At 46.1% G+C, this 14947-nt stretch overlaps 1 protein-coding gene across 2 annotated transcripts in view; it reads right to left on the minus strand.

Moving 5' to 3' along the window:
* Positions 1–12933, minus strand: part of LOC119161812 (uncharacterized) — a 100212-nt gene extending 87279 nt beyond the window's left edge. The window contains exon 1 of one of the 2 annotated variants that reach the window (XM_075880535.1): positions 11800–12933. In XM_075880535.1, the coding sequence (XP_075736650.1) occupies positions 11800–12107 (308 nt within the window). In that variant the 5' untranslated portion in view covers positions 12108–12933. The remainder of the gene's footprint in view (positions 1–11799) is intronic. The other variant, XM_075880536.1, reaches the window with a different exon arrangement.
* Between the last annotated feature and the right edge of the window lie 2014 nt (positions 12934–14947).

The following is a 14947-nucleotide window of genomic DNA, read 5'->3' on the forward strand; positions in this document are numbered from 1 at the left end:
TTGCAGAGGCTTTCTAAAGACACCAGCATAGGTAGATTTCCCCTTCCGCCAGGTTCCCCCCCGGTGGCAATGTTTGCCTATGCAGATGACCTCTCTATTGTTGTCCCAGACGAAGCAACTGTTTGCACCGTCTTGGACGTTGTGGAGGGGTACTGCTCGGCGAGCGGCGCCAGAATAAATAAGTCGAAGAGCGCAGTCATGTATCTGAACTGTGCTCCCTCCAGTCCACGTCCTGTACATGGGCTCCCCATACAGAAACGCCTACGTATATTAGGTTTCCACTTCGAGCCAGATGGCCTGACTACCGAAAACTGGCGGTTAGCAAGGCAAAAGCTGACTGATAGGATTGAGGAACTCGGTGCCTTGTCTTGTCCGCTTACAGCCAGGGCCACGATAATTCAATCACTGTTGTTCAGTTTCCTCACGTACATAGGTTCGGTTATGCCAGTTAAACCCCACACCAAAGTTATCTTGGAAAAGAAAGTTTTCAAATTCTTTTGGGGTCGTGCCTCTCCTTTTGTGGCGCGCCCCGTGTTGAAGTTGCGCAGGGACGAAGGAGGACTAGGTATTCCCGACCTTAGCGTTGTGACCACGGCATTACATGTTAAATGGACACGGGTAGCTCTTGAGTCAGATATGCTCCTTACTAGAAGCTTTGCGTCTTATTTCCTGAGTACCAGGCTGAGGTTGTTCTCGCCTGGGGCATTTTTGAATTCCGTGCCTCGGGCGGGAACGCCTTCTGCCTTCTATGCAGGGGCCGCTTCTACTTTGGCCCGTCTCCAAGAGGCCGACCCCGAGATAGATTTAGATTCAATCGAACTCCGCGAGTTAGTCGATAGACTCGCTCCGGAGTCACCCGAACGCTACAGAGAACACGACCTGTCCGAATACAGTCCTAACTGGCGGTTAATTACTGCCAGTTTCCTGGACGCCAAGCGCGCTACATTCATGTATCGCCTGGCCAGAGATCGCCTGCCTCTAAGCTTCAGGCCTTTAACAAGAATTGCTCAACGAGGAGTGTGCCCTTTTTGTGGCACTAAGAAGGACCTGGTTCACGTGTTCTCTCAGTGCGCACTACCAGCTGCCCTCCATCGAAGGATAGCTAGCTTGTTTGGCCACCCAGGTGTTCCTTTCAACACCGTTCGTTTTCTTCATCCCCTGTCGCGACAAGCGGCTAAGCAATACGTGCTTCTGCTTGTTGAGTGCTCGTACCAAGTGTGGGTTGCACGGTGCTGTGCCGTCTTTGATGGCAAGCGACCCGGGCTTCTCGAAGTACTTGCAAAAGTACGGAAGGAGGTCTGGTTCGTTCTCCACCGAGAGTGGCAGCGCCTTGGTGCAAAGAAGTTCTACGAGACGTGGCACCGTCCGGCAGTGATTTTCAGTGAGGCAGGAGGGCAGATAACCATCAACTTTTAATGATGGCTTTCTCTAAGGCTCCACGACTAGGCCTAGTGAGCCAGTCGCCCCCGAGTTTGGTCTGTATGGTCTTTCACCCGAGTTTTGCATGTGCTAAGGTGATCCTGTCACCTTGTCGGGCTTTACCCGCAAGGTCCGTGTTGGCCCCTTCTGTAGGCTCGGCTACTTTACTCGTCGAGGCGGAAGGTGGTTCCTTTCTTCGAGAAGGACTAAGCCGGCTTTCAGCCGTGCCGGTTTCCGTGGGTACGTTTGGTTTGTGTGCAGCAGCACTGGCCTCTGCACCAAATAGTAGTCCCGTAGACCCCACAGGACGGATTGTGTCTCACTGCGCCCTTGTTGTGAGGAGACGGGCCATGACCGCAAAACGCCTCGCGCTGAGCGATAGCCCATCCGCACTGTGGGGGTGTTGTCGCAGGCTCTCAGCCGCGCGACAGTGTGAGGGCACGGGCACTTTGGTTGTGGTGACTGAAGTTACCGCGACCGAAGGCAGCACCGCTGCCACTTTTTTGGGTACGTCCGCTTTGCGTGTGGTGGCGAGAGCTACCGTGCCGAAGGGTAGCCCCTATGTCAAGTCTCGCTGGGCCCTAGTGGTCAGGAGACGGGCCATGACCACAGCGCGCCCCATGCGCCGCGATAGCCCACCCTGCCAGGGTACGTTCACTTTGCGCGTTGCGACTGAAGTTGCTCCGCCGGAGGGTAGTCCCTTTGTCGGGCCTCCCTGGCTTGTATGCCGGGAGGCAGGCCGCGTCTGTTGGGCGCCTGGCGCCGAACGGTGGCCCCCTTGCCAGGGCATGGCCGTCTGCCCGAAACAAATCTTCCCCCCACACAACCCTGGGGGGAGGAGGAGCCGGGACAGACGTAGGATGATGATGGGTTGATGAGTTAAGTGTGACTCTGGGACAAAGCGTTTCAGCGCCGCGTCTCCTTCCTATCTGAGAACGGCTCCATGTGAACGAAGGAGTCTCCTTTATTTCCCGTGCGTAGGTCTCCCGCGTTCGCCTTCGCGGAACCGATCAGCTTCGTTAGTTGGCGGGTCGGGAACTGGCTCCACGCTGTGCATCAGCCGCAATATTTGTGCTACACCCAACACGACGCTAATGGTTACCTCATACTAACTCCCGCCTCGTACTATTCTTCGCGTTGACTTATTTCTACTTCTCGCTTCGTCTTCTGAAATGCACGAAATAGCGTCTATCTATTCGCACATAAAAAAACATTATCACTGAACAAAGAGCAACAAATGCATCATAAAATTTCACTCGTTCCCTCCCCGATTGTACTGCGTAATAGACACCTTGGAGCAGCGAAAGGATAGGCCTTGAACCGGAAGTACCGTAGCAGACGACACGTCATTTTCCTATTCTCTTATTTTCCGCGCGGGCAGAGCAGCGGGCGGTTGGATCGCCAGCAAATACAGGCTGCAGGACCGACTGGCGATCTGGTCTGCAGCGTGCGATGCGGGCGCCCTGATTGTATCCAGCGTAATCAACGGCGTTTCAGCAAGCACGCCTCGAACACGGCATCTAAAAAAAAAAAAAGTTCGGCGTGCCGAATGGGCGCGTTTTCAAAGGAGAGCGCGTGACACGTTAAGTTTTGAGACGCTACAGTGGGGGCGCTGTACATTAATAAACCATAGAGATACTGTATATACTACTTTTAGATAACATGCTACATTTAGCTAGCAGAATTGCGCATACCTTTTCCTTCTGCCGCTCGCGCCGCTATTCGGGTAGTGCTGTAACGTGGCGCAAAATGACGTCAAATGTTATATTTCAAGCGGGGAAGCCAACTTTACGTGAACATTGACGCGGCGCCCTCACGTTCCTTGCCCGCACCGACTTCAGTCTCATCGTGACCGCCATTAGAGGCCTTTAGCTTGTACGCATACAATATGCGTAACAATGTTTCCAGATAGTATCTGCGATTGCGTAGGTCTTTACAGAACGTAAACATTACTCAACCTACCCGCTATGTAGGCTTTACGTTTGCGGCGCTATTTCGCAGATCCAGCTTCATTCGTAGAAACTCGCGATATCCGCATTGCGGAGACTCCAGACATCGTGCCAGCTAAAATAGGCCGAAATGCAAGCACCAATAGCGATTACATTCTTTCCGCTGGATTAGAAAAGCTAGAATGGCCAGAACATTGAAGCCACAAACGTGTGACCCCCCAACTTATGGGATAGGTGACGCCATCTAGAAGGGCCAAATGAACCAGGCAATCACAAATTTTCATTGCAAAAACATTGTGCATCGTACGTCTAATGCAAAAACCACAATGCTGCTTTATTACGAATAAACTACTTTTTAAAATCATTTTCATCTACATTAAGGAACTGTTGAGTTTAACACCTGCAAACCACCATATTATTATGAGAGACGCCGTAGTGGAGGGCTCCGAAAATTTTGACTACTCGGGGTTCTTTAACACGCACCTAAATACGAAGGAGGTTATACTAAAACTTCTGGATTACTGGAGGGGCTGCGTGAAGCCTACGCGCCGCCATGTTCCTGAGGGCAGAAAGCAGATGGGCGCATTGTAGCGTACGTGGCTTTCGCATTGTTTTAAAGGCAATAATCTTTCTTGGGGACCTCGGACGCAAAAATTTTGGTCTGTCTGTACATTTTTCTGTTTGTCTGCGCTTAACGGTACCCTAAATGCCACCAAAGTGACCAAACGATACTTCAAAGGGCCGACCCCATCTGAAGTGCCCGCCAATACTGTTGAAGATTCAGCGTTCATACGTTCATACTTGAGCGATTGTAAAATAAGAAACAATCATTGCGCATATACGAGGCAGCATAACAGCACGTCAATATTCTGTATGTGTGTCCTTTTACTAGAAAAGGCATACATAAGTAATTCTGAGGACCATAGCGTTTATAACGCTGCGCTGACCATGCAACACTTGCACGAAAAGGCAAGTGTTTCCAACGCTTTGCTAAGACGACACGGTAGTGGCACCTACCCGTCGCCTTGCGTTGTACGCCTTATCACCCCAGAGACAGGCGCGCACGCGCCGCGCTTTGTTTTCCAGAATAACTGTCAGATAGCACTCATGTATTACGTGTGACGTGACTTAATGGGCTCGTTCGCCTCTGCTCCACGCTCGAGGCGCTGCTCTAACGCAGCGCCTCCAGAATATCATTCACCAGTTGTCTTGCACAGAACATCAAGTAAACGTTTTGTTCTCTAACTTCAGACACAAGGTTACCATCTTTCGACGACATTTGCAGTGTAACATGTAGATATGGAGCCAAATTTTTGTGCTAGTGAATTTGCGTGTGGTGCCTGTAATTGAACAAGGTTCTCAACACACCTGTGATCACTTTTTGAGACGATGATGATGGGCTCTTGCGTAGCATTTGGCTGCGTGAATCGTGTGAAGCGGACACCAGACATAACTTTCAATGTGTAAGTAGGCATGCTTCGCTCGCTTTTCCTCACATATTGTTGGGACTACGACTCCATTCGCGTGTACAAATATTTCGTTTCTGCGTGCGGGTGTACAGAGGCACTTTGAATCATTTTTGTATGTTGCGGGATCCAAAAGACGTCATATTGCGAGGCACATGGGAGTGCACTCCGAAGTAAGCAGGTTAAAAAGGCCCTGCAACACTTTTTTAGCATTATCAAAAAACGCTGCCGATCGGTAGTAGAGGCTCCCGACAACACGCGAACCAAATATTGTAGCACAGTACATGGCCTGGAATTCACAATAATTTATCGAAGTCAGCTGAAAATTATTTTTTCTTCTCTCAAAAAATCGCGTTATATGCCCAAAAATCACACGAAAGCGACCCATATATCAGCCTTTGGCTGATTTGAACTTGGCCCGGTCGCTGATTACAGAGATCGGCGTGGGAGGCAGCTACTTGTCCACGTGTGCGCATGCTATCACTCCAAATAAGCCGCGCATTCGAAGAAAAAAAGAAGAAAAAAATTGCTCAAGGTCACGAGGCGAGCGCGAAGTTTTTCTGTGGCCCTGCCATTCCTCCCTGCTTAGCTTCCAGCGCTATCGTCCGGACGAGAGAAGAGAGAATGCAAATGCAGCATGCGACAAACCTTTGTAACTCCACTCATACTAGACGGTTTCTGAAAATTTTTGTGGCCTTGAATTGGTGAGGCAATAAGATCTTCCAGGAATTTATTCCATGGTTACCTGAAGAAGTGTTTCAGGGCTCCTTTAAACGGCAATAAAAAATGACAACTAATGTTCAGTACCCATGTTGAAACAGGCTGCTTTGCTGAGACGGTAAATAACGAGACGACGGGCGTGTACCATTACTGCCACGTTTGCATCGTTTCAAGCACTCTTAAAAAGCCAGTATGAGAGTGCACTTAACACTAGTGAGCACTTCGTTTTTAAAAGGTAGTGAATGTAGCACTGGCTGTGCGTTTCTGCTATTTTGAGTTTCTTTTATTTGCATGCACGCTACGCTCCAAATGCCTAAATTTCAGATGTTGCAATATCCCTCTCTTAATGTAGAATAAAGGAAACGAGCTTCTCTGCAAAGTAAGGGAGAAACACTTTTGCCTGAATTGCCCGTCAAAAATGGAGTTGTCAAACTCACCACCTCCCCAAACTTCACCAAAAAGGTGTGCTTACGGCATACAAATAACTAGCATATCCACGGTGTGAATGAATAGCAGAGCGAAGCTTTCGTCCGTCCGTCTGGCCGGTTGCGCCTGACGCAAAACAAACTTAGACCTTGCGGAGCTTCGCCCCTAAAAAAATGAATTGGCGAACGAGGAATAATTAACAGCTCAAAAAGAAGAGTTAGACGTCGCAGCTGTACAAACGTTGTATTCTGAATTGTATTGAGGTTTCCTGTAATTTTATTACCAGGTAACGGAGCAGATCATATTATCGGATGGTCTGGAAGTGTTCTAAGCATAGTTTTGTCCTAATGCTCCGGAGCTTTTCAAACAATTCCATGAAAAGGCGGATACCCCCTGAATAATTAAAAAAATGTTTGCACAAATGCTGCACTATCACTCGCCAAAAGGTTATCACTGTGTGCGACCGTCACTTTTATTTTTGCTGCATCTCCTCACAGAGTACACCTGCTGTGTGGCAACCTTTTTTAACACACTTGAAACGCTAATTGTCAAAAAAATTCAAGCAGACGTGCATCAAAGTCACTCCCACGTTCCCTCGGCTCTTAAAATAATAAACAGTTGTTTAAGTAGCTATAATCACGGCCGCATGCGCACAGATCATTGCGACGGTACAAAGCAGTCGCTGCCTCTTTCTGCCCCGAGCAATGGGGTGGCTGCGGCTTTACTTCGATGGTTGGGTATGTGGGACCGCCACTCCAGTAGTTTTAGTATAACCTCTTTGCTAAATAGAAGCACACGGGCCTCAAGCATTTTCGCTACCCTTAGTAATACACCACCACACTGGAATAGTGCAATCCTGATCAGCGCGCGTGAACAAGTCTGCGGCACGCTGCCCGCGGGTCGGAACATCGCGCCGTATTTTTCTGCTGCGCGCACGCGATGGGGCTTCACTTCACAGCCGTTGAACGTAATGGCGGACCTATGCGCAACTCAGCTCCAGTAGCGAGCATATACAATAACTCTAGTAAACCGCAACGAACACTAGGGGCGTTGGCGCGGGTGCGCGTGAGGAAATTTTCCTACTCGAAAGAAGCAAAACGCTTGCTTTGTATGTAAAAAAAAGATGAATTTTCTTTTTTGTAGCTTTTGCTTCATCCGTGAGCCGTTAAAGTGTTTGGAAATATCACGATAACTGCGATCAATTAAGTGTTGATGTGTGCCGTGCAAGCTACCCACGTACAAGCTACCCACGCTCAAAAGACCACTTCTTCATATTTCACCTGCTCCTGCAATATCAAATAGCCAACATGATTAACTAGACGAGTGCTAAAGCTCAAGTGAAGTTTTCAACCATTTTTGAGAAGATGTTGCTGAAAAAGAAAGCATAATCAGTGGAAGGACGTCGAGCAAGAAAGAATCCTCAGGACTGGACGACGGCCTGCACAGCCCTGCCGTGGAAGACCGCGGTGAAATGCGAGAGTTCAAAACCAATAAACTCCCACTTCGGTATGCAGTGCTGTGTCGTCCCGCCATTTATTTTGTTTGTCTTTCACTTGCGCTGTTCCTCCAAAACGTTATTACGTGTCAACTCCCCCTGCAGCTTCCCATTTCGTAACAGTATGTTGGCAAGATGTTTGCATTTACTTTGATTGTTTGATTGTTAAATCACAACTCGAGTTGCGGTCTGGCGTCATTTAAATACTGCCCTTATTAGTGCAATACAAAGTAGCAATACGCCATACTTAGCAATTATATATGTGTGTAATACTTCATAGCACCCACGTTCATGTTGAACAACGGGAGACTGTCCGAACAACGGGAAGTAATTTCGCATCTCCAAACAATCTCCTGCTATGAGGAAGTCCTGCGCACGCCGTTAATAAAATATAGAGCATTCAAACGACTGAAAACATCAACGAACAGAGGTGGAGCTTTTTAGTTCCAAACAAAAGAAAGAAAATAATTATTTGGTTAAAATTAATCCATCAATTTACAACAACGGTGCCGTGCCACACGACTGTAAGTTTGCCTTCACGGCAGCAAAATGTGCTCGCGTATACTTGCCGTAAAGGGAAAGGCAGCCACACTCGTATGCGTTACTCGCACACAAAAAGCCGATTTGCAATAACAGGTCAAAGCGAGGTGACTATACCGAAGAATAAAACGACTGAGCGCAGTCGGCTGGCTGCCTGTGTGAGTGGTTTAAATTTACCGTGGTTCAGCGTTGCGGTGGTGGGAGATATAATAGCTCTTTCAACCGCCCAGAAGAAAGTTTTGTAGGCCACCTTTTTTTTATTTGGTGTCTCTGCTTCGGAGATGTAGCTATCACGCACTATAACGAACGTTACTGTCTCAAGCTAGCCACCGAAAACAAGGCCCCGCAGTGCGAGTCAGTGGTGGAACCCCACCCCGGATGAACCAGCTGATGACTACGTTAAGCCTAACAGGCCTAGTGGTCAATGCAGCTATACAACGACGTGCCTGTGTGTAGACGGCGGAATCACATCATGATGCGGAGTTGACAGCATCGATTGCTGAAGAGGACTTGCAAGACGACATGAACACCAGACGAGACTTTCGATACATGCCAAGTCATCATTGATGATTAGTGAGGCTGTTGCAACGTATTCTTTGTTGTAAGGCTGGATCAGTGTATACGAATAAGACGGTTTTCTTACGTGGTGAGTTGATAGTTTCAACCTGGTAGGAAGCGCAGTAACTATTACACGGAACACACAACACAAGCGCTTGTTCCGTGTAATAGTTGCTGCGCTTCCTACCAAGATGGATTCATGCCAACTGGCTCGATAGAATCGCTTATTGAGATAGTTTCAAGTTTGCTTCCAGTGGTTGTATTTTGGACATTCTCGAGGGTCGTTTGGTTTTCTTTGTGAAATGTTTGTTTCGCTTCCTGAGTCCATTGCGTGAAACCACCCGAATCCGGGGCATTTTTATTACATGCAGTATAAATTTTGTGCAAGCATGCAAATGTGTGATGTCTGTGTGTATATTGTAACGCAATAGTAAGGGCTTCCAATCACAATGCTTTCAGTAACTGTGCTTTTTCCACCGTGTGGTGCGGTTATTCTGCACTTGTGTGCTCCGTGCGTCATTGGCTCTTTGATAGTACTACCTACAGAAAGCTTCATTAGAAAAAAATAACATAAGCTGTCGCAGAATGTTCTGTTCCAATGAATAATTTTATTTGGAGTACTTAGTGGGCATACGCCTAATTTGTGCTGAGGCATGTGATGCGGCATGTGATGCGTGTACAGCAGCTGCAGGAAAGCGATTTTAGGAACTTCAGTGTAAACGTGCATAGCATATATACATTTAACCTGCTCAAATCTCATTGAAATCGCTGAAATGGCTATTTAAAATGCGTTAAATTGCAATATAACTGGCTAAAATAGCCATGCAAAGTATGAAATTATGTACGCTGCATGCTGTGATTTTTGACCTAATGCGTCATCCTGAGTTTAAAGATGGGTCGCTGATGAATTCAGCGCTTTATGATTTCATGTGAAGTACTTTCATGTACAAGAATATGTGCACGATACTGTAAATTAAAGAGGCACTGTAATAAGGAAAGCTCACAGTGATTTAGAATGAGCAAACGCGCATGATGGCCTGTCAATAATAATAACATTTTTATTGGCATTTTGAAAAAAAAAAGCAGCACAGAGATAAGAAATTGGCCCACCAAAGACTCATTAGGCTTAAAAAGCAGAGCCGACAAACAGCAGACCATCTATGACCACATTGATGCAGACACTTTTTTTTCGCGTATGTATAAAAAATAATGACTTGCTCGTACGGCAGTGCAAGACAAAATAAAGCTAATACTATTATAAGGAACGTCACCTAGTCTGCCATTTTATCATGCAATAGCAACAATATTACGATACCATCAGATTTTTGGTGACATGAAGAGAAAAAAAGAAAAGGAAAAAAAGCAATTAAACAATAACGTGATGCATCATTATAACATCCTTACAACGCGCGCAGAATAAAAGAGAGAGAGAGAATATGAAAACATGATATATATTTTTTTTATATTAGGAATAGCAACGCATAGCTGGCTGCAACATAGCGACCTTAGGGTTCTGATGCCGTCCATGCATTTACGCGAGGAAAAAAGCGAGTATTTAGAAAAAGTTAGATTATTGCGACGAAGAAGTTGTTTCAGTTTCAGTTTTGATTTAGCACGAAGAATATCCGCGGTAAGTTTATTAAAGCAAGAAGGTATGAAGTAGCTACTAGTGCGCTGATCATGTCAGGTAGAGCAGTGAATCACCCTAAAATGAGTTTTAGGTTGAAGGCAGTGTGTAGGGACATATTGAACCTTAAATTTGTTTCACCAAAAATGCCTCAGGGTAGCCATCTCAGTTAGGAGGGCATCAAAACTAGAGCATCGTTGTGACTCAAAAAATTTCTGTGCCTGAGGGAAGTTGTAAATCATATCAAATCACTTTCAGTATATAACAGAGGATGGAGTTAATTCTGTTTTTCCAACGAATCGCACAGTGACTGAACGACGTAGCACCGTATCGAAGAACACTATAACTTAATGTTTGCATTGTAGTTTTGCGAACTGAGGGTGGCGTCTAGTATACAATAGTGTATAGTGCATGAGAGACTGTCCGATGTTTTGAACATACGCACGTCAGACAATAATTCCAGAAAAAGTCACTGTCAAGAACTATACCAATGTATCCAACAGAGGAAACATATGGAACAGGCGCGCAAGAGCGCGGAGAACAAGATGAACAGTGAGCCAGCAATGGCACGCCTAAGTTGACTTGTTTCAGTTCGTTATGAAAACAAATGAGCTGTGTTTTAGAGACGTTTACATTATACAGTTTATTAGCCAATAGATTCATCAAGCTTATCGTAGCATCTTGCAGAAGAGAAACTGCTTCTGGAAAATGGGAATGCCGAGAGAAATCGACCGTATCATCAGCATATTACAATGTGTGAGTAGATACAGCTGCGGCGAGATAATAAACGTATAAGTTGAAAAGAAGTGGCCTAATATTGATCCCTGAGGCACTCCGGATTTTATAGAGGTTATATTCCTCCGGTACTGTCCCATTGATACTAACTGTGTAAGGAACAACGTCGAACATTTTATGTTAAATTTCAGTCCTGTGAGAACTCAACCCTTTTATTGCTCTTTCAGTAAAAATAATGAAGCGCCAGGGGCTGGAAAATACTTTTCTAGTCAGACTCACACAATGTGAACCGATTAATTCATTTAACGTAAGTGGAAGTCTTGTGAATAATCATGCGACAGCACTAAGGTGCGAAACGATACTTCGAAGGAGATTCATTGAGGAGCTTCGGAACAGCGAAACTATTTTTTTCGTGCCCTGCGATTACCCAAGCTGCAAAAAACGAAATTTCTTCTCTATCAACACATTTTAATGTAACCGTTAAATGGCATCAAAATAAACAGAGCGTTCTTGTGGTCCATTACTACTTGAAAAAGTTATCAAATCCGCCCACAGAAGTTCACTTCAACTACCGTTCACATCAATGTGTGTTCGAAGCACAAGTATTTTGTCTGCTAGTGTGACTAGAGACTAGTGTGGATGGTGTGATTGAGAAAGTTGGCCGATACGATGGAAGGAAGCCTGCGGCACAAACCCGTAGGATAAGGTAAACAGCCTGGACACCGAGGTGATTGTGGCCTAAACGTTGAAGGTCATGGCTGATCTTTGCCAATTTTGGTGGCTGCTGATCGAGATAAGCCTTTTTTCTCTTAAGTAGTGAAAATGGGCCTAAGCTATAAGGTTTGTCAAAGCCAAGTTTCGTACCACAACGATGTGCTGCCCATGGTAAACTCGGTGCGGACAGCTCCGCCCGGGCTGAGGAGGCGCGAGGTCTCCGCAGACTTCGAAGGCTGCCTGTGGTCGTCTTTCTCGGTATCCTCGTCCAGCGTCCCGACATCGGCCTGGGCTTCTTGTCGCCCCACGATTTTTGTCACCGCACGGCTTTCAAAGAGGCCGGCAGAGCACCGCTCTTCAGCTTCGCGCTGCGTTTTCTCCATCTTGCTGTCGTTCGGGCGCTGACGCAACGCTGTTCTACGGCCCGCGTACGAGATGATGACCGTTATTGATGACATGTATGCCCCAAACCCACTCTGGGGACTGGTTCGGTTGTTTGTCGTATCCTCGGTATCTTCCTGCAACCCACTACAGAAAATGGGTTGTGAATCGATTGGTGCTTTACTTAGGAAGCCAATTTATATATAGAAGGAAAAGATTTAATTAGAAAAGCTTTCGTGTCATTTTTCTTCTCTTTCGCTGGCTTCGTTCTCTGTGTCGATGCGTATGGGTTGCGCGTCAACTGTGCCTGGGACACCGACATGCAGCCTATAAGGCAGGCGTCGCAAACTCGCCTCAGACAGCGGGCCTCGAATTGTAAATGAAGCCCCGCGAGGGTCGAGGCAGGAAAGAAGGTTGGAGCCCGAGGGGAAGTGATGGGCTTGAGCGAGATGCCAACGAGTTTTTCTATTTAACAGAAGGGACTTTTTCATGACTCATATATGACGGAGAACGAGTATTCGAAGAACACAGGTACAACACGTAGTCCTTTCAGCCCCGGGTTTGCATTTTGGCCGAAGGATGTTTTTGCATTTGTTTTACTGTTGACTGGGACCTCTGAAAACTAAAAATGAGAAATCGAGCAAGTGGTAAAATCATTTACAGAATTTGACAGCTGGTTTGATATTTTGCCTTCAAGGCTCAGTGACTGTGAGGTGACAAAAATGGCTTTTTACTTCTGCTATCCACTAAAGGACATGAAAATTGAACACGTTTTATTCGGCAGTGTAGAAGTCCTTGAAACAACTTCGAGACTTTATCCGGCAAATGGCGCTTACCCGCCTCGGCGTCACTTGTTTCTTGGGTCAAAAGTATATTCCTCTTTTTTCTGTGAGCTCCGCAAAAGCATCACAATGAGAAGGTCAATCGCAGTGGGAAAGAATGAAGAATTACTCCTCAAAGAATTTGCAGTTTTGATTGTGTTTTTGTGTTCCTAAGGGGAATGTCATGTGAAGATGTAAAGTACTCACGGATTGAAACAGGACTCTTGGAGCGTGTGGCCGCTGGTGCATGTGCCGCCGCTCATGGGTGCGCGTGGAACCAATGTGTTGCATTGTGGTACAGACGAGAGCACGCCTATCTCGCACCCAGAGCATTTGACGGTATACCCTCGCTCCAAGAGACTCCATAATTTGTTTGGAACTGCCAAGGCGTGCCTCGCTAGCATGGCATGCAGTGGCTCTGGGAGCTTGAAATGCAAAAAGGCGCCTTTTCACGCTGCACCAGCTTATAAAATGTTATCTGGGTACCACTGCGCTGTTATCTGATGTGACATTAACCAGCGCAAAAGGGAGAGATTGATGAGCACTGCCTGTGAAGTTCACAGCGCATCGCGGGAATCGTGCCGGTGCAGTGTTTTGCGATTGCACAGATTTCCGTCCACAACGAAAAACGCTGAGCTCGGCTGCCGTATAGGATGTAATCGCAATCAGCAGAAAAAACTACGAGCAAATTAAAGTGTACGAGTAAGTATACTTATTGCGTTTATTCAAGCGCGACTCCAGCTGTCACACGTCACAGCAGCGATTTGCGTGCAGTATGCCGGTAGCATGCGGCACAAAACTATTGCCGTACTCTTTCGCAGGCTGCATGTCAATAATAGGATATATGTGTTACGACCCAGGCATGGATGCACGTGCCGCGCATGTTTAGTACAACTGTAACGGCCTACTATCACGATGAAAAGAGATGCGAACGGCACTAAAAGCAATACGCCTCAGATATCGACGAAAAAATTCACGATGGAGCTGTGGGAGACCTTGCTCGCCAGCGAGGAAAAAGGAGGCCCAAGTGACGCTCCTGGACTAGGTGCGGCAGGCTGCTGAGATATGCTTTGTTTTACCTATTTATTATATATTTATTTTTTGACATAATTAGAGCACACAATGAACATCACAGTAGAGGATAAACAAAGAAAAAAGTACATTAAAGGTGGTATAAAACATCAAGAGGTACATAAGAAGACCAGCAACACGTTTAGGATTACAGATGACGTGGCAAATGTTCATTCTGCACAGATCACTCTAAAATATATTGAGACAAAGCAAGAAGAGTACAATACAGTATAACTAAGAAAAGCTAACAAAAGCTTAATTCTGTATAACGGTCATACGACACCCTTTAGAAAAAGAGTTCAGCCAGGGCACAGTCAAAGGAATTGATTGACAACAAGACAATCACCTCCGGTAGGCTGTTCCATTCGTGGTATGTTCTTGGAAAAAAAGAATGCTTATATACGTGATGTAACAGAAATATTCTGGGACCTTTAAAGAATGATCGCGACGGGCTAACCTGTAGGTAGGATCAAGGATACATGTTTCTTTCTTTAGGCCTTCTGCTGCAATAAAATTTTGTGAAAAAGCTTTAGGTGCATCTATTACAGGGAACCTGAACTTGGCAACGTTTAACGCTAGAACCTTATCTAGTGAGGGAAATCTAGCTGTACTATTCGAGGAGCTAGAGGGTGTTAAATGGGATATAATAGGGCTCAGTGAGGTTAAGAGGACAGATGAGACCTATACTGTGCTACAGAATGGGCACGTCCTTTGCTATCGGGGCTTGGCAGACAGAAGAGAACTGGGAGTGGGGTTCCTATTTCACAGAAATATAGCTGGCAACATAGAGGAATACTATAGCTATAATGAAAGTGTGGTAGGTATTGTAATTAAACTGAATAAAAGATACAAGATGAAGGTAGTACAGGCTTACGCGCCTACATCTAGCCATGATGACGCTTCAGTTGAAAGCTTTTATGAAGACGTAGAATCGGCAATGAGTAAGGTAAAAACACAGTATACTATAGTGATGGGCGACTTTAATGCAAAGGCAGGGAAGAAGCAGGCTGGAGACCAGGCAGTAG

Source organism: Rhipicephalus microplus, chromosome X, assembly GCF_043290135.1.
Source record: "Rhipicephalus microplus isolate Deutch F79 chromosome X, USDA_Rmic, whole genome shotgun sequence".
NCBI classification, from domain to species: Eukaryota; Metazoa; Arthropoda; class Arachnida; order Ixodida; family Ixodidae; genus Rhipicephalus; species Rhipicephalus microplus.